Source organism: Scyliorhinus canicula, chromosome 11 (genome assembly GCF_902713615.1).
Source record: "Scyliorhinus canicula chromosome 11, sScyCan1.1, whole genome shotgun sequence".
Taxonomy (NCBI): Eukaryota; Metazoa; Chordata; class Chondrichthyes; order Carcharhiniformes; family Scyliorhinidae; genus Scyliorhinus; species Scyliorhinus canicula.
In genome coordinates, this window is record NC_052156.1 from 100,207,399 (window position 1) to 100,227,887 (window position 20,489).

At 43.8% G+C, this 20,489-nt stretch overlaps 1 protein-coding gene across 7 annotated transcripts in view; it reads right to left on the bottom strand.

Moving 5' to 3' along the window:
* Window positions 1-796: 796 nt before the first annotated feature.
* nedd1 (NEDD1 gamma-tubulin ring complex targeting factor) overlaps window positions 797-20,489 on the bottom strand; it is a 78,164-nt gene continuing 58,471 nt past the window's right edge. For 3 of the 7 annotated variants that reach the window (XM_038810890.1, XM_038810891.1, XM_038810888.1), the window contains 4 exons: window positions 14,119-14,260; window positions 5,052-5,202; window positions 4,720-4,786; window positions 797-1,899 (listed from right to left, as the gene is read on the bottom strand). In XM_038810890.1, the coding sequence (XP_038666818.1) occupies window positions 1,795-1,899; window positions 4,720-4,786; window positions 5,052-5,202; window positions 14,119-14,260 (465 nt within the window). In that variant the 3' untranslated portion in view covers window positions 797-1,794. Of the gene's footprint in view, window positions 1,900-4,719; window positions 4,787-4,903; window positions 5,203-7,924; window positions 10,125-14,118; window positions 14,261-20,489 lie in introns of those variants that run through there. The other 4 variants (XM_038810892.1, XM_038810889.1, XR_005462257.1 and 1 more) reach the window with 3 other exon arrangements.

The window sequence follows — 20,489 nt, forward strand, 5'->3', positions numbered from 1 at the left end:
GATATTGAAGATTTTAATACCGTGTTAGTAATAAAGTTTGCTTCAATGTACCGTACCCCATTCTTCCTGCAATTACTCCTGGAGCGAGGTATCCTTTCCTCACAGTCTTACAAAATTAAATATATTAGCGTTTCTGTCCAGTATCCTAGCCACTGTTGGGGTCTGGTCTTGTAATATCGGTCGTAAATGGGTGACCCCTAATTCTTAAACTATGCCCCTAGCTCTAGACAAGTGGAACTTTCTCAGCATCTGGAGTAAAATGCAGAAAGGTTTCCGAAGCTCTACAAAGAATTTTGATTCTTGCTTCATTAGTTTTAACTTCTGCCAATGTCACGTTGAGAACTGAACTCATTCTGAGCAGCCAGGATACAAACTCCATAAATTAAAAATACGGCAACTCATTTCAGAGGAGGACACAACTAATGTCCAAATTTTCCATCTCCTTAAAAAACTGTTATTCTTAACCTGTCCAACTCTAAGAATTTTAAGCACCTTTTGGCTTGTTTAAACACACGTTTTTTTTAAAAAAGGGAGTGCAATTTCTTTAATTAGCCTTTATCAAACCATCCAGAAAGTAATAAACTAAATTTCCCTCTGCAATTACCTACAATGCAGTAAATCATATCAAAAGCAGAATATATTCACCATGTGGTAGCTTTCAACTCTTCCAAGATGCATATGACTATTAAATCCAAGTTTTCTTTCGTCGAAACCTCTTAATGATCGATCATTGTGGGATGATTTTCCTTGATGGAAAATCTTTAGCAGCACTCGAATATTTAAAAATACACAAAAAGCCTCTCGATATATTTATTACATAACATGTTTAATATAGTATATTTTTCATCAAAAATATACTGCAATATAGTTGTTAATTCAAAAACCAAATCCAGACAGGAATTATTTTATAAAATAGTAGTGCTACAACAGTGTGTAAGGTTTCATATAAACATTTACTTAATTCTGGACAACTGTTGACTATCAGGTCAAGCAAGGACAGTGTACCGGAATCACTGGATTACTGTTGACTGATCAACCGTAGTCCGGAAACCCACTAGATCTAAAAAAAAAGGCACTTGAGACCATTCCTTCAGCAATGATGCAGTACTTTAAAATTTAGTTTCACTTCTCCAGAATCCTGAAAATACTGCTTGTAACTGAAACAGATACAAAAGATACTGCTGTCATCTTGTTTTTTAAAATACATGAAATACTCAAAGATACCTCTGACAAGCAATCACAATTAAGGATCTGAACAGTTATGGCCACTTGTTGCATGACAAAAACATAAAATCATAAAAGTAGGATCTCGAGTAGAAAACACTCCACAGTCCCTGCTCAGGACCGCCCTTTTCCTGGACTGATAAGTTTAATGTGTTAATTTAGTTTGAAAAATCCGAGTACAGCAGAATTTGGATAAATGCATATCCAATCTTTATTCTGATTCACACACTGAATTTCAATTATGTCCCTTATTCAGCCGCATTATGTAGTAGTCTTGATGAAAGCACGTTCCTTGGGAGATTAGCTAGATATCCACTCGAATTCAGCTGTTTTGCTTCTGAAAATTCAGCTCATTACAGACCTCCAATGCTTTTATTCCAACCATTTTTAGTAGAATGGCAATCGTTCTTTAGAACAAAGGAGGAACTTTCCTGTTTTAGAAAATAATTATTTTGAGACAGGTCGAAATCAGTGTCCGCCATCTGAGTCTTCCTTGCTGCAAATGAAGTTATTGCTTTGTCTCATCGACATGGAACACTCTTGCTACAGTGAGTGTGCAGAACTGTATCGTTAAAATGTAGCACGCAGCCTTTTATTCTCTTCTCGTAATCTCTCATTTTCTGCCACCAAAGCTTCATTAACAGAATACTTTTCAAGTAAACCATGGATTTCATTCTGAAAGGAGAGTGCAATATTTCTTGAGTCAATTGACGAGCTTACATCAGAAAACCTCTGTTGAAAAATGGGAATTAAATACCGGCTAAGATAAACAATGTGGTTATAAAGAAACAACAAAGACTGCTTTGAAAATGAAAGGATGCCATTTTCCTTTGTGCCATTCCTTTCAGTTTCCATTTCAGTTCGCGGGCTTCTTCCTATTTCCTCGGTGTTCTCCTATATTATGTGATACCTCCCTTCTTGATTTCTTACCATTCTCATTTGCCCTAAAGTTCATTTAGAGGAGGCTGAACTTCACACTCCACAAGTGGATGAAGGCAATGCTGGGGACCAATCCATTGTGCCATTTTTGTCGCCATAACATAGCCAGTAGCAGACCAAGGCTTCCTTTACTCAATCCCAAATTTAGAAAAATACTCCTATTGCACCAGTCATTATTTCTCTCCACTTCGTAAGGCATTAATTCCTTTATAGTGTGTAGTTACACCGTGACTGAGATACTCGAGTACATTACCAAATAAGTGGCAACAGGTGAACTGACCATAGGGTGGGCATCAAAGCCATATGCAATCCTGTATTCATCAGGCACGCAGGGGGGTTAGTCATCACAACCTGGAACCGTGCTTGATTTTCTTTTCCCCTTCTTAACCCAAAGATACTGAGGCAATTGTACAAAGACCTCTCCAAAACAACAGCACAACTGTTTGTTAGGAGGATTATTCTAAACATTAGTTTTGAAGAGAAGATGGATTACGTCTTATTTTTTTGTTTCGATTTTACCCTCTTTGGCTTTCCGGCTGAGAGGCTGCAATTTCAGTCTTCTTTAGGTAAAGTGAGGCAACATGGGTCATATTTTGCTCAACTTTAAACACTTATGCAAATTAAATTTTTCAGATTCACACAATACTACAGTGCAGAAGAGGCCCTTTGGCCCATCGAGTCTGCACCGACACCTGAATGGCCCTGACCTGCCCACCTAATCTCACTTGCCAGCACTTGGCCCATACCCTTGAATGTTATGACGTGCCAAGTACTCATCCAAGTACTTTTTAAAGGACGTGAGGCAATCCACCTCTACCACCCCTCCCAAGCAATGCATTCCAGCTTTAATTCGGAAAAAGACAATTTATGGGTTTCAGTTTATTAAAATAGTGTAAATAGCACGGAGCAAAATATAAATCTGATTAATGTGGGATGCAAACATTCTTCAGGAAAACATTCCTCTCATTGCACAGGAGAGATAAAATAATCGAGATCCGATGATGGAGAAGCGTTTCTGACAGCAAGGATTGGATGGAGAAAATAAGAGCGTGACAGTCCCTTGCGAAAATTCAAAATAAAAACTAATTTCACTTCTTTGGCACTTAACACGCTGTCATTCCATATATTTACTTGTAACGCCAAATTTAATCTTATGAAAGTAAAACAGTCTAGACTCATCAATTGAATTCAGCACATTAAATAGAGAAAATGTTGCAAATATTCAGCAACTCATCTGCGCAAAATGAAACTGCATTTCAGATCAATGACTTTCCAACAGAACTGGAAGTTGTTAAGAGATGTAACAGGTTTTAATCAAATATCAACACTGGAAAGAAGGAGAAAAGAACAAAAGAAAAACAAGAGGACAGAGGGCATGGCGAAAGGATGGATAGTCCAGAAGCTGCTTTCAGTGACGTTGAATTGCTCAGGTGTCACAGAGTGATATTTTAGAAACTGGAGTGTTGCCCTGCAGCACTGTGGATTAAGAATTTCTGCAAGGGACTCAATGCTTTTGGGCCACACACAATTAAAATTCAAAAGTTTAAACAGGTTCTTATTATTCAAATATTAAGACAGACTAGACATAATATTTGCGTTATGCATTTTTAAACAAAAAAGGCATGGGTCGAAATTAACCGAGCTAATGTAGTCAAGAAGGCATACTGCATCCTGCTTGCCTTCATCGGTCAGGGCATTGAGTATAAAAATTGGCAAGTCATGATGCAGCTGTAAAAAACTTTGTTAGGCCACATTTGGAATACTGCATACAATTCTGGTCGGTACACCACCAGAGGATGTGGATGCTTTGGGGAGGGTACCGAAGAGGTTTGCCAGGATGTTGCCTGGTCTGGAGGGTATTAGCTTTGAGGAGGCGCAGGATAAACCCTGATTGTTTTGACTGGAACGAAGGAGGTTGAGGGGTGACTTGATAGAGGTTTACAAAATTATGAGTGGTATGGACAGAGTGGAGAGTCAGATGCTTTTTCCCAGGGTGGAAAATTCAATTACATGGGGAAATAGGTTTAAGGTGCAAGTGGGAAAGTTTAGAGGAGATGTGCGAGGCTAGTTTTTAAAAATTACACAGAGGGTGGTGAGTGCCTGGAACGCGTTGCCAGGGGAGGTGGTAGAAGCAGATAGAATAGCAGTGTTTAAGAGGAATTTTGACAAATACATGAATAGGAAGGGAATAGAGGGATACAGACCCCAGTGTGTAGAAGATTTTAGTTTAGACAGGCATCATGATCAGCGCAGGCTTGGAGGGCCAATGGGCCTGTTCCTGTGCCGAACTGTTCTTTGTTGTTAATCTGGACCATTTCAGATTCAGAAGCTGATCTTCACCAAGGTACTACACACAGGTATGCTGAAATCACCTGCATAGTTTCGTGCAGCTCTGGAAATATTTTTTCATTTTTTTACTAATAGGCCAATTCGCAGCAATCACTGAGGTGAAGTTCAGTTACTAATTCAATTATCCCCAACTACATCTTGTTCTACTGGTGAACATGCTACACCATTAGAAATAAAGAACACAACAGTTCAATTATTGTCAAGTACCTGTTGGATTTGGAATTGCTTGATCATCTCCAGCTGCAAGTTTACAATGTCTCGATGCCACGCATCTCTGGGTTAAAGAAAGAAAAAGTTTAGGATTTCAATCGCATAATTCGACAGGAGTGAGAAAAGAGTTTAAAACAGTTCTAGAACAAAACAGGTAAAGGTGAAAAATAACTAAAATTACCAGCTTCTTTATCACTTTTCTTATTAAAACACGGAATGTCAACAGTGAAAAGAGCTACTTCTGGTTTCAACACTGAAAAACAGAAGAAAATAGTCTGATCTCCTAAAAATAATCTTTTGCAAGTTTATTTAGTCTCAACATTCCTTACTTGTAATCCTCCAAAGTTTCTTGTATAATGGTCCTGACTAACTGAATTTGAACAGATGTTAATTGTTGCCCAATGCCATCACTTCCAAAAGTCTCCACAATTTTGTCAGACACCTTCGGAACTCCTGATGTAGGCATCATCATCTTGGCACCTGCAAAATGAGTGCACACACAAACTTTTGTAACATTCTTTACAAGTGGCAGAAATTGCACTTTTTAGTGACACATTAAAACTCTGGTGTACGGAATATAATTCTGTCGAACTTGTGGATATTTTATAAAACAAAATGCATTAAAAGTTTTGGTCCTTACTTCATCAAACTTAAAATATTTCTCAATAAGCAACATACTGCGGATGCTGGAATCTGAAACAAGGGAACAGAGGATTTTTGGAAAACACAGCCGGTCTGCCAACATCCTTCAGGAGAGAAACGAAGTTAACATTCCTTTGGCTTTGTGTCAGAACTGAAAGGAGGGAGAATGTGGAAACAGCAGCAAAAAGTAGCAACTGTAAGAATAACTGACAGATGGTCTGGTGTGAGAGGGGGAGGGAGATGTTTCGCATTGAGGCAATGCATGAATGGGATATTAAAAGAAAGGGGTTGGGTTAAGATGGAAGAGAAAGGTCAAAATCTAAAGTTGCTGAACTCAATGTTGACTTCGGAGGGCTGCAATGTGCCCAACTGGAACTCATGCACCTTGTTCTCATTTCTGGGCCTGCTGCAGTGCTACAGTGAAGCCCTCATTTTCTCGGTCTCCCTCCTGATAGATGCTGCCAGACCTGATGAGTTTCTCCAGTGCCCTTTGTTCCTGTGATATATTTTTCAGTTTGGGTAACTTTCCAAACTATTGGTTGAATTTACGTTATTTGATGAATTAACAGACAGGGTTAATGAGGGTGGTGCACTTGACATGTTGATAGACATTCAAACAGCATTTGAAAGAATAGCACATAGATTGGTTGGTGCAATTGGAGGAGTGGCAGCATGGACACAAAATTAGATAAGGGACTGAAAGCAAAGGCTGGCTTTCCAGGCTGCAGGTGTCCTTCACAGATAAGTATCAAGACCATTTGCATCTTTTTGTTATATATTAATGGTCTGGATTTGGAGATATTGTTTAGTTCCAAGTTTGCAGATCACACAACTCAAATGTAGTAAATGATGAAGAGGAAAGTAACAGACTTCAGGAGGACACGGATATTGGTGAAATGAGGAGACACATTTATTAAGTGCGACATGATACATTTTGGAAGAATAAGAAAAGGCAGTATAAATCAAATGGTACAATTTTAAAGCAGGAGCAGAAGACACCTGGGGGTATATCTTTACATAGTTCTGAAGGTGTCAGGACAAACCAAGAAGGCCTTGAAGAAACATATGTGATCCCTGGTTTTAGAAATAGAGGCTTATGTCCAAAAACAAGGAAGTTATGTTTTCACAGAATTTACAGTGCAGAAGGAGGCCATTCGGCCCATCAAGTCTGCACCGGCTCCTGGAAAGAGCACCCTACCCAAGGTTAACACCTCCACCCTATCCCTATAACCCAGTTAACCCACCCAACACTAAGGGCAATTTTGGACACTAAGGGCAATTTATCATGGCCAATCCACCTAACCTGCACATTTCTGGACTGTGGGAGGAAACCGGAGCATCCGGAGGAAACCCACGCACACACGGGGAGGATGTGCAGACTCCGCACAGACAGTGACCCAAGCCGGAATCGTACCTGGGATCCTGGAGCTGTGAAGCGATTGTGCTATCCACGATGCTACCGTGCTCCCCTTCCACAATGCTACCGTGCTTCTGTGAAGCATTGGTTAGGCCGCAGCTGGAGGAGTGTTCAATTCTGGGTGCCATACTGAAGGTCTTACAGGGGGCGGGGAGCAGATTTACAATGAAACACACTCGCACGGAAGCCTCCAAAATACAGGCTCTCTGTACTTCATATTTCTCACAGCCAATCAGGTACAGACATGTATTGCAAACTTGCTGACAACCAAAAGTCAATCACCAGCGCCAGCCAAGGACAGATGAGAGGGCGAGATTTATCGGATCCGCTGCAGCACTCAGTTCTGTGGAGGCGCAGTGGAGAAATTCAGCTCTTCGGAATTACCATGTCCATGCGGCCAAGCATCTGTGCATCGAGTACGGAATCGGGGAAGACCTTCCCGTGGTGCCTGATGTTTTGCATTGAGACAATGCATGTATGGGAAATTTTGGCGCCCAGCATTTGAGAGCTCCAATCTGAGAAAGTGAGAGCAGGAACAGCTGTCACATGGGCGGGGCTGGAAATGGTGGTGCTGCACCTGTGAATCCCAGCCCCAGGTGGTAGGTACCAGGATTGCAGTAATTAACCTCCTCCATTCCCTCTCCTTCACCCCCCCCGCCCTTGTTCAGCCTCATGCACCCTCCTTCCCAGGGGATGATGGCTTCATTGTTAATCCACCTTTAGATTAGGGACTTGGGTTCAATTCCAGCCTCAGGTGTGTGTGTGGAGTTTGCACTTTCTCTCCGAGTCTCCATGGGTTTCCTCCGGGTGCTCCAGTTTCCTCCCTAACCTCAAGATACTCAGGTTAGGTGGATTGGCCATGATAAATTGCCCCTTTGTGCCCAGGGATGTGTAGATTAGGTTATAGGAATAAGGTGGGGCAGTGGGCTTGGGTGGAATACTCTTTCAGAGGTTCGGTGCAGACTTGATGGGCCAAATGGCCTCTTTCTGCACTGTAGGGATTCTATGATATGATTCTCATTATCTTAATGTTATTTTCATTTTTTTTAAATGACTATGCCAATAGTCACGGTCACTGTGAATCAAATGTGCAAAAAGTTAATAAAGCCAACTTGTAAATTAACCTCCCCATGAAAGTGAGTTTTTTTTTTTGCAGGGAGATAACACAAAGATTGAGGGCACCACATTCATGCTGACAATGCAATATTTTATGTAGATTGACAGGAATTCTATTGTCATGATATGTTGAAGACACGAAAAAGCGGAAACTGAGCTACACCAGATGCTGTGAAAGCTGTGCCTTGACACCCGCAACTTGAACGAATACTGAGCTGACGGAATGGTTCCAGGGAGTGCAAGTCTCGAGCAGCTGTGAGGCTGACAAGGACGGTGATGGAGAGAGTTGTGGCCTTGCCTTGCCAATAGAAACTGCAGGGAAGAAGCAAAACTTCTGTCTGAAGAGGAATTCAACAGTAAAGATAATTAGATTACGACCAGTTGAAAAGGGTGACCTCAGACTGGGGATGATTTGTGGCTTGGATAGGTGCAGGGGCAAGAGAGGGAAGGAAATGAGGGCAGAAAATGAAAGTACAACTGAGTATGATGCATTTTATGGACATGTTCAGTTTTGGCTTTGTACGAGAGCAGCTCCGTCAGAAAACTTGACAACCTGTATATGAAGCACAAGCTTCTACTTGCACTGTTACTTCTTAATCCTGGGTTTGTCCTATTTGAATTTTGTGGTACAAACGGATTCAACAGTTTTATTCGGAACTTGCAGCTACCGTGCCCTTTATGCTGTTTGTGCTCTGATTGGGTGAGAGACTGAGTGAGTGGGGCATGCAAGGCTTGGCCTCGTATTGTTGAGCATAGCGGAGGAACACTGGAGCGCACTGGAATTTCCACTCCTGGCCGCTTCCTTAAGTGTGGCCCTGCCCTCCCGCCTGCAGCAGCTCAGATACTCACTGCACAGTTAAAACGTTACACACATTTGCACTTGAGAAGTCTGCCTTGCCTTGTGTTCACTAATTGGAATGCTTTGCAATTTACAGACACAATTTACAGATTTTTTGGGAAGTTAGACAGAGCCCAGATAAAGGAGCAGAACCAGGACAGTTGCATCCGAACACTAGTCTCGTATGTCACTGAAGGGAGTTGGAAGGCATGCAAGAATTTTGACTCAACTGACGGCATGCATAAGGAGGCATGGGTGACCCGGAGGATGGTCTGCTCCTGGGAGTTGGTGGTACAGGAGCTAGGCAAGCCCAAACCCATGGAGGCGGGAAAAGGAATCCCATTTGAACAAACTCGAACACTGGCCCCTGGCCCGGTGAATTAGAATTCAGGTTGGGAGACGTGGGGTGTATCATTGAGCCATTTTGTTCAACCTCCACCACGAGGCTGAACATATCCTGGGTTCAGATTTAATGGGGAAATGTAATCTCTCCTTTGACGCAGTGAATTGCTGTATATGGATGATGGCACCAACAGAAGTAGTCACGGAAAGCACTGCAGATAGAATTTCCACTATGGGGGAGCTATGGATGAAACCCACAGACGTGATGGATGACCTGGTGGCACAGGGAATCATTGAGAAGCACAAGCCATAAACATGATTGTGGCCGGATGACAGGGGAAGTCATTATAGTAGGTCCCGATCCAAAACCCCAAAGGCAGTAAGTATGGCTTCCCCAAGCAAGCAGAGGGGGAGGTGCCAAAGTCATCAACAATTTATTACAGCAGAGTTCCACCAATAATGTCAGTATAAGTTTGCATTCAGCTTTCAGGGACAGCAATATACTTGGACATGCCTGCCACTGGGCTTTCATAACTCACCCTCCATATTCTATCAGAGACTCACAAAGGGTCTGTAAGGGTTTCAAAACCCGAATGTTTGGTGCAGTATGTGGACGATATCTTCCTACCAAAACCGGGGGGGGGGGGGGGAAACTATTGAAGGAATTGCTGAATCACCTCACTATGCCACACCTAAAGAACAATCCCAAGAAAGCCCAGGTTATGAGATTGCAGGACCCATATTTGAGGACAGTCGTGGCCGAGGGGAAGTATGAAATAGAAAGGAAGCCTTCCCCTGTCAGAGGACGTGAGCTCGTTGCACTCCTTTCTAGGTCTGGTGGGTTCCCCATACGACCACAACGACAGGGAATACAGGCCATACTTACTGCCTTTGGGCTTTTTGGGTCGGGGTCGTCTAGAACGACTTCCCCTGTCATCCGGCCACAGGCTCAGAGGATTGGATCCACAGCTCGATCAAGTTCATCAGCACAGGTGGTAAGGGAATCTTGTGCAGATAAAATTTGGGACAACAACTGTTTTATTGTGCCTGTGAATAAATTTGGGTTGAATTGTGAACCTGCGTTTGCCCTTTGTTCATCTCTCAAATAAGAGCACCGGGTAAAACATTTTACTAATGAACTACTCAAAGTGTTTGACAAATGATAGACATCAAATATGTGAACAGTATTTAAAAATAACCTGAAAATCTTTGACGTGGTTAGGGATTGGGAGAGAATAAAACCTTGCAACTAGTAAAAACGAGTAAGACCCTACGCACACATTCTCTGCAGTGTTATCATTTTCTGGTTGAGGATTTTTTATTCAAGGTGTTTTATGGATGTCTCATATGACTTCAGTGTTGCTGTATGGATTTTGATCTAATGATGACCATTTTACCTACATATGCACGGGTTTATTAAATCAGAAAATACTCAGCATCTATGGTGAGAGAAACGGTTAACAGGCGGTCTTTAATAGAGATGACAGGGGTCTTCTTTGCCAGCTGGAGATCCAGCCGGAGCCCTGCCTCTTTTGAGGAGGCCTGACTTTCACGTTTGCTTGTCTCCCATCACAATATCCGGCATTCAGACAAAAGATAAGCTTAGATTTCAACAAGGCAATTATTCAAACAGGAATGTTTTTACTAGTGAAGAAGCACTGACCAATTTGTGCATTTTCTTGATTTTGGCCTTCGGAGGAGCTTCGAAAAAAGATGAGCACAGGGCTCCACCAAATGTGAAAAATGAAAATCGCTTATTGTCACGAGTAGTCTTCAATTAAGTTACTATGAAAAGCCCCTAGTCGCCACATTCCGGCACTTGTTCGGGGAGGCTGATACGGGAATTGAACTGTGCCTGCCTGGGTCTGCTTTGAAAGCCAACGATTTAGCCCAGTGTGCTAAACCAGTCCCTGATGTGATGTAAATCCGTCACTGGCGCAGAGATTTATTAGAATGGTACCAGGGATGAGGGACTTCAGCTACTTGGAGAGACAAGAGAATCTGGGAAAAACTAGAGTGAATTATTATCTCAATTGCACCACCTGAAAGAGTCTTGGAACTAGATTCAACATAAGTTCTCAAAATGGAATTATATAGATACTTGAAAGAAAAAAAAGAGAACTATGCAGAAAGTAGTATAGGAGAATTAGACTAACTGGATAGTTCTACCAAACTGAATAGATTGAATAGCCTTTTTAATGCTGTATCATTCTATTATGAATACTTCTATTTTGGGTTTCCTGTTTCTGAATTATCAGCCTGTTTCTCATTGCTGCTTCTGGTAAATCTCACCAAGAATTTTATATTATCTATCATCATGCAGGCTGCAAAGTCTAACTGGTATTAATTAAACACTGAGATTCTTCGAGGTTACTGAGGAGACAGCTGCTGCTGAACTCAAACAGATACTAATGAAGAGACTGTAGAATTCTGGCTCCTGCTTTTATTACATGTTCCAGCACTTCTGTTTGAAATGAAATACAAGTCAAGCAAAACCGAGTGAGAAACGAATTGTGGACTTGACATTCTGTCTAATTGACAGCAAGCCCTTTGTTAAGCTTTCTGCTCACTCAGAAGAAGCTACTTTCTTTCTAGTGAAAGCTGCCAAGTCTGATTGGCAAATTAAATTATTTTCAAGTTAGAAAACTAGTGCCCTTCTTGATTCTGGGCATTTCACATCTAAAACTGTGGGTGGGGGGGAAGAGATCCCTAGTTATAGCATTTCTTAATACAGAGTAATGCAATCAATGGCATTTTGTTATGGCAATAACTTTTAATTTCCCTACACACAGGAACACATTCAATAAGGGAAATTTATCTGTGCACAATCCTTGCCTATGCATCTTGCAGGATAGTTCAGCGATCTGGTTTTATACCCACAACCAATGTCTTTGGCTTGGTCTCGCAACGTTCCTCCTCTTGTTCGCATTTCAATTTCTCCATCCTCCCCAACATATGACAGGGAATTTTTATTTGCTTGAACCTCCCTTCAGCTGTTTCATCAATGACCTTCCCTCCATCATAAGGTCAGAAGTGGGAATGTTCGCTAAAGGTTGCGCAATGTTTCCGTGTGGAGTTTGCACATTCTCCCAGTGTATGCGTGGGTCTCACCCCCACAACCCAATGATGCCCCTTAATTGGAAACAAAATAATTGGGTACTCTTAAATTATTATTTTTTTTTTTTTAAAAGGAAGATTGTACAATGTTCAGCACCATTTGCAATTCTTCAGATAATAAAACTGGCCATATCCAATTACAGCAAGACCTGGACAATATCCAGGCTTTGGCTAACGAGTACCAAGTTACATTTTTGCCACACAAGTGCCAGGCAATGACCATCTCCAACAAGACAGAATCTAATCATCGCCCCATGACATTCAATGGTATTACCATCACCTAATCCCCCACGAACACCACCATGGGGGTGACCATTGACCAGAAACTGAACTGGACTAGTCATATAAATACTCTGGCAGGTCAGAGGCTGAGAATCCTAGTGAGTAATTAATCTCCTGGCTCCCCAAAGCCTGCCCATCACATACAAAGCATACATCAAGAGTGCAATGGAATATTCTCCTTTGCCTGGGTGAGTGCAGCCCCAGCAACACTCACAAATCTCAACACCAACCAGCACAAAAGTAGCCCACTTCACTTTTCACCACCTTCAACAGTGACAGCCATATGTATCATTTATAAGATGTACTGCAGGAACTCAGCAAGGTGCCTTAGGAAGCACCTTGCAACCCCACAATTGCTACCATCTAGAAGGACAAAGGCAGCAGATGAATGGGAACGTCATCACCGGGAAGTTTTCCTCCAAGCCACAAACCATCCTGTCTTGGAACTATATCGCTGTTCCTTCACTGTTGATAAGCCAAAATATAAGAACCCCCTTCCTGACAGCACTCTTGGTGTTCCTACAACATATGGACAGCGGAGGTTCAAGAAGGCAGCTTACCTTCTCAAGGGCAATTAGGGATAGGAAATGAAATGAAAATCGCTTATTGTCACGAGTAGGCTTCAATGAAGTTACTGTGAAAAGCCCCTAGTCGCCATATTCCGGTGCCTGTCCGGGGAGGCTTGTACGGGAATCGGACCGTGCTGTTGGCCTGCTTGAAAAGCCAGCGAGTTAGCCCAGTGAGCTAAACCAGCCCCTAGGACACTGCATGGACAGTGATACCTACATCCCATAAGCAAATATAAGTAAAAACTTCAGAATCGAAGAACTCTGCTGCATGTCTCCAGTGTACACATTTCCTTGTACCTGCAACTGTTTACGTCAAGGGCAACATAACAATGAGGAAGAGGGAAGGACTGAGGAGAGAAGGAATGAGCTCCAGACATGACAAGACTGGACCACATAACAATAGGGAGAACGTGCAGACTTCACACAGTCACCCAAGGTCGGCATTGAACCAGCGTCACTGGTGTTGAGGCAGCAGTGCTAACCATTGCGCTGGAAATTAGAAGGTTGTCAGAAAAATGGTGGGTTCGGGAGCGGGATATGCTGCTCAAAAATTGTGCTGATCAGGTCATGCAGCCCTACATCAGACCAGTGCAGAACAACGCTAAAACAAATCTTGTGCTGCTGAACAAGAATATAAGCCAATTTTAACAGACTGGTGTTAAAGTGAAACCGTCAAACAGCGGTGAAAATCCACACAGCAGCATATGTGGTTAAGTTGCAAATTTGGTCCATTATGATTTGGATTAAGGCAAGATTTTTGAAACACAAGTTATGTTAAGATATATGAGGAGGGAACCACATAAAACTCACCATTTTCATGCAGGTCACGCTTTAAAAGAATGAAATAAGGTCTTACGTAAAGTACACTGAAATCTTCTCATTAAACTAAAATAGTTCTGTTTTTAAAAAATTGGTTTAAAAAAATCAATTTAGCTGTATTTCAATCTCCTTAGTATTCCTCTATGCTCTCTAACTGTTGAATTCATAGAATATATCGCACAGACACCGGTCATTCTATTCATCCAGTAATGTCTTTCGGAACAGGTTACAAATATAAATCAGTGACTGCTCACCAGATGTAGTGGTCCCGTGCTCCAGGCATCCCTGAGGAAACTGAATTTCTCTTCCTTTTCTTTCACATACATCAGGTGTTTTCACCATGGAAGATGTTAGAGGTGTCCCCAAGGTCCCACACTCAGCAACAGAAGAGTTTAACTTTGTAAACATATTGAAACCATAAACAAATTAACATCTTTAAAAGAGAAACATTTAATGCCTTTGAGGACTGAAGCAAGATTTAAAAAATCGAAACAGAAAGATGTTTCATTATATTCATATATACTAACATTCATGGTTTGGTCTATTTTATCTCATTATGGGATCATTATGGGATCATTATGGGATCAAATAAGACAGGATGATTCAGAGACAAAATTCTCAACATGTTCCTTCCACAGATAAATAACCTGCCTGCACCCAGACAGGATACAGGCTTCATCATCGACCAACATCTCACCCATAGTTCCAACATGGCAGAAGGAGAAAACAATACACTTAAGGGTATACAGGGAATCGACTAACTCTTACAGTGCGGATTAAACTCTTCTCCAGATCCAGAGCAGAAAGGCAACCATCCTAGATCATTGAGATATCAAAATGACAAAAACAAGGACAGAGAGGACTGGGCACAACCAAACCTCAATACTCAGTCTAAGGTCACCCACAGCAGAAGTAAAAATAACAATTATTGTCACAAGTAGGCTTCAATTCAGTTACTGTGAAAAGCCCCTAGTCGTCACATTCCGCCACCTGTTCGGGGAGGCTAGTACGGGAATTGAACCCGCGCTGCTGGCATTGTTCTGCATTACAAGCCAGCTGTTTAGCCCACTGTGCTAAACCAGCCCCTGGCAAGAACAAGGGCAAGGACAAGAGCCAAAAGCAAGAATCCGAAATTCCACAATCACCTCTCCCATTCCCAGTCCAAAGGACAACACAGATCACCGGACCAACAGCACCAGTTGGACAATATCATACCTCAAGGCCAAGAATATAAAGTGGTCCCAATCATGAAACAGGGGGGGAAAACCCACTCCAGAACAGGAGGGTCGTCAGAGCAACCCCCAAACCAGGGTGGGCCCTGAGAGGGAGGGCCAACCTTCATCCTTTCCAGAACCACGAGAGCCCCTCCCACCATGAAAAAATCTTTATCAGTGTCAGAAGTAGGCTTACATTAACACTGCATGAAGTTACTGCGAAAAGCCCTTAGTCGCCACATTCCGGCATCTGTTCGGGTACACAGAGGGAGAATTCAGAATGTCCAACTCACCTAACAAGGACGCCTTTTCGGGACCAGAGCACCCGGAGGAAACCCCCGCAGACACTGGGAGAATGTGTAGACTCCACACAGTGACCTAAGCTGGGAATCCAACCCTGGTCCCTGGCACTGTGAAGCAATAGTGCTAACCACTGTGCTACTGTGCCGCCCAATCCAGATGATGCAAAAGAAGGATTAAGCCACACAAAGGCCGACATAGATCTGAAACAGAACGCCCATGACTCCAAGGCTCATCATCCAACAGCTCATGGTCTTCCCTCAGAGGCACCAAAACAAAGAGAAGTAGAAGCAACACCTCCAACAAATCTCAAAGTCAGAGGAAGAGTTAACTGTCAGTGCTAACCCCTGCGACCCACAAACCACTCCCCAAGATATAACTACGAGACAAGAACCAGCCAATCAACCGCCATGTGGGCCCCATCCAACCCCCCAGATGAATAAGGACAATTACTGGACATAGCCTTTGGACCCTTCACCTCTCCGGATGTGGACCTGCCTACACCACTTGGAGGAAGTATTGAGGGTGGCAAGGGCGCAGAATGTACTCTGTTTGGGGACTTCAAAGTCCATCATCAAGAGTGACTCAATAGTACCATCATAGCCTGAGCTGGCTGCGTCCTAAAAGATATAGCTGCTACACTGGGACTGCGGCAGGTGGTGAGGGAACCAAGAGAGAAAAAACATACTTGACCTCACCCTCACTAATCTGCCTGCCACAGATGCATCTGTCCATGACAGCACGGTAGGAGTGACCAGTGCACAGTCCTTGTGAAGACAAAGTCCCACCTTCACATTGAGGACACCCTCCATGCCGTGTAGCACTACCACCATACAAAATGGGATAGATTCAGAACAGATCTAGCAACTCAAAACTCAAGCCATCAGCAGAACTGTACGCAATCTGAAGCCTCATGGCATGGAATATCCCCCCTCCATCTTTTACTTTTAAGCCAAGGAATCAACTCTGGTTTAAGTAGTGCAGGAGGGCATGCCAGCAGCAGCAGTCATACTTAAAAATGAGATGTTAAAGTGTGAAGCGACAACAGAGGGCTACTTGCATGCCAAGCAGCAAGTGATAGACGGAACTAAGCGCTCCTGCCAAATCCAGCCGTGAATGGTGGTGGACAATTAAACAACTCACTTTTTAAAAAAATTTAGAGTACCCAATTCATTTTTTCCAATTAAGGGGCAATTTAGCATGGCCAATCCACTTAGCCTGCAGATCTTTGGGCTGTAGGGCCGAAACACACGCAAACACGGGGAGAATGTGCAACTCCACAAGGACAGTGACCCAGAGCCGGGATCAAACCTGGGACCTCGGCGCCGTGAGGCAGCAGTGCTAAACACTGCACTGCCGGGCTACCCTTTAAACAACTAACTTGAGGAGGCTCCACAAATACCCCCATCCTCAACAATGGAGGAGCCCAGCACAACTGCGCTAAAGATAAGGCTGAAGCATTCGCAACAACCTTCAGCCAGAAGTGCCAGTAGATGATCCATCATGGCCTCCCTCCAGCATCACAGATGCAAGTCTTCAGCCACACTCCGCATGATATCAAGAAATGGCTGAAGGCGCCGGATACCGCAAAACGTTTTGGGCCCTGACAATATTCTGGCAACAGTCCTGCAGACTTCTGCTCCAAAACCTGCCACACCCCTAGCCTAGCCGTTCCAGTACAGCTGCAATACTGGCATCTACCCAGCAATGTGGAATAATTGTCCAGGTATGCCCTGTATACAAGAAACAGGGCAAGTCCAATCCAGCCTATAACCGCCCCAGTAGTCTACTCTGGATCATCATCAAAGTGATAGAAGAGGTCATCAACAATGCTATCGAGCAGCACTAACGCAGAGATAACCCGGCCGCAGACACTCAGTTTGGGATCTGCCGGAGTCACTCAGCTCCCGATCTAACTACAGACTTGGTTCAAAAATGGACTAAGATCTGAACTTCAGAGATAAGGTGAGAGTGACTGCCCTTGACATCAAGGCAGCATTTGACTAATTATGGCATCAAGGAGCCCTAGCAAAACTGGAGTCAATAGGAATCAGGGGGGAAACTCTCCGCTGGTTTTATTTGTATCTGGCACAAAGGAAGATGTGGTGGTGGTTGGAGGTCAAACATTTCAGCTCCAGGACATCACTGCGGCAGTTCCTCAGGCTAGTGTCCTAGGTCCAAACATCCGCCGCTGCTTCACCAATGACTTTCATTCCATTATAAGATCAGAAGTGGGGATGTTAGTTGTTGACTGCATAATATTTAGCACAATTTGTGACTCCTCAGATCCTGAAGCAGTTCAAGTCCAAATGCAGCAAGACCTGGACAAATAGTGGCAAGTAACTTTCGCACCACACAAGTGCCAGGCAATGGCCATCTCCTACAAGAAATGAATTAACCAGGGCAGCACGGTGGCACAGTGGTTAGCATTGTTGCCTGTGGCGCTCAGGACCCGGTTTCGAATCCCGGCCCTTGGTCACTGTCCGTGTGGAGTTTGCACATTCTCCCCGGGTTTGCGTGGGTTTCGCCCCCACAACCCAAAAGATGTGCAGGATAGATGGATTGGCCACCCTAAATTGGAAAAAATAATTGGGTACTCTAAATTTAAAAAAAAAAGAAAAATGAATTAACCATCGCCCATGAAATTCAATGACATTGAGTGGGCTGCATGGTGGCACAATAGCTCCGCTGCCCCACAGAGTCAGGGACCCGGGTTCAATTCCAGCCTTGGTGACTGTGTAGAGTTTGCACTTTCTCTCCCTGCCTGCATGAGTTCCTCCGGGCGCTCCGCTTTCCTTCCACAGTCCAAAGATGTGCAGGTTTGCTGGATTGGCCATGCTAAATTTCCTGTTCCTGTCCAAAGATGTGGTTGGGGTGTGGAGTGGGCCTAGGTAGGGTGCTCTTTCAGAGGGTCGGTGCAATGGGCCAAATGGCCTCCTTCTGCATTGCAAGGATTCTTTGGATTCTATTACCATTACTGAGTTCCCCACTATCAACATCCCAGGGGTTAACATTGACCAGAAACTGAATTGGACTAACTATATAAATACTGTGACAACCAGAGCAGGTCAAAATTAAGCAATCCTGCAGTGAACAACTCACTTCCTGACTCCCCAAAGTGTGGCCACCATTTACAAGGCACAAGTCAGGAGTGTAATGGAATAGTCTCCACCTGCCTGGATGAGTGCAGCTCCAACACTCAAGAAGCTCGACACCATCCAGGACATAAAAGCCCCACGAGGCAGCCGTGTTTACCATCTACAAGATACACTGCAGTAACTCACCGAGGTTCTTTAGGCAGCACCTTGCAAACCCTCAACCACTACCATCTAGAAGCACAAGGGCTGCAGATGCCAGAGAACCCCGCCAGGTCGCTCACCAGTGTGACTTGGAAACATATTGCCATTCCTTCACTGTCGCTGGGTCGAATTCCAGTAATTCAGGGGTCACGTGATGCGAGCATGGGAGCAGCTGCATTTTCGTAAGTTCTGCTCGTCTTTTAATCAGTCTTTTCATCCTAGTGCACATTTTATATTTGCCTTTTCTTGGGTTACATGGCTTGTACTCTGTCCAAGGAAGTGTTGACGTGTTTGTGAGAAAGAGCAGAGATGAAATGTTAAACGCCTCATTTGTTTGCGGCAGCTGGTGTGGACTGGGATGAGGCCCTTCAGCAGTTGCTGCTGACCAAGCTTCCGCCTTGGCAGTGCTGTGTGAATCATATGATGACTTGAACCTGCCTACCCTGCAGGTTCAAGCGTTGCAGGGTACTTTTATTGAGGCGGTGGAGGTGCCCAAGGAGTTTCTTGTACTCCAGACAGGATTTTCCCTGGTGGGAGCACGCCTTGGTGTTGTCGCGATCCTGCTACATGGATTGTCATCCATCAAGGGTTCAGGAGAGGTAGGAGACCAACAAGATATAACCTGGTGCCCAGCCCCTGCCGAGAGGTGGTAGAGGAGTTCTCAAGTGAATTCGAAATTTGGCTGCCACGTTTTGGTAATCTTGATTTGGAGGTTGGGCGCAGCAAATTTGATAGAGCACATGGGTTGCTGACCATCTCGGTGTTGGCGAGATGACATGGCGGAAGTAATGGTGTCTCATGCTTCGATCGCCAGAATCCTTGTGAGATCCGAAAGAGTGCTCATTGATCCCGCTTCATCCTTGGCTTTTGCTTTCTTCATGTGACTGGGAAGATGAGTTTATCCTGAAGACGTCCCTACATCTGGATTGGATTTGTTTATTGTCACGTGTACCGAGGTTCAGTGAAAAGTATTTTTCTGCCAGCAGCTCAACAAATCATTAAGTACATGAAAAGAAAATACATAATCGGGCAATACAAGGTACACAATTTAACTACATAAACACCGGCATCAGGTGAAGCATACAGGGGTGTAGTGTTAATGAGGTCAGTCCAAAAAAGGGTAGTTTAGGAGTCTGGTAACAGCGGGGAAGAAGCTGTTTTCGAGTCTGCTTGTGCATGTTCTCAACTTTTGTATGTCCTGCCTGTTGGAAGAAGTTGGAAGAGTGAGTAAGCCGGGTGGGAGAGGTCTTTGATTATGCTGCCCACTTTCCCCAGGGAGCAGGAGGTGTAGATGGAGTCAATGGATGGGAGGCAGGATCGTGTGATGGATTGGGCTGTGTTCACGACTCTCTGAAGTTTCTTGCGGTCCTGGGCCTAGCAGTTGCCATACCAAACAGTGATGCAGCCCGATAGGACACTTCCTATGGTGCATCTGTAAACATTGGTAAGAGTTAATGTGGTCAAGCTGAATTCCTTAGTTTCCTGAGGAAATATAGGCGCTGTTGTGTTCTCTTGGGGGTAACGTCGCCGTGGGTGGACCAGGACAGATCTTTGGAGATGTACACCCCTAGGAATTTGAAGCTGCTAACTATCTCCACCTTGGACCCATACACAGGGGTGTGTTCAGTACTTTGCTTCCTGAAGTCAATGACCAGCTCTTTAGTTTCGTTGGCATTGAGGGAGAGATTTTTGTCACTGCACCATTCCACTAGGTTCTCTCGCTTCCACCTGCATCTCGTCTGCTATCCTGAACATTATTCCCTGTTGAGCATGTTGTTGTTTTCTTGATGCGGTCTTCCTTCCTTCCTCCAG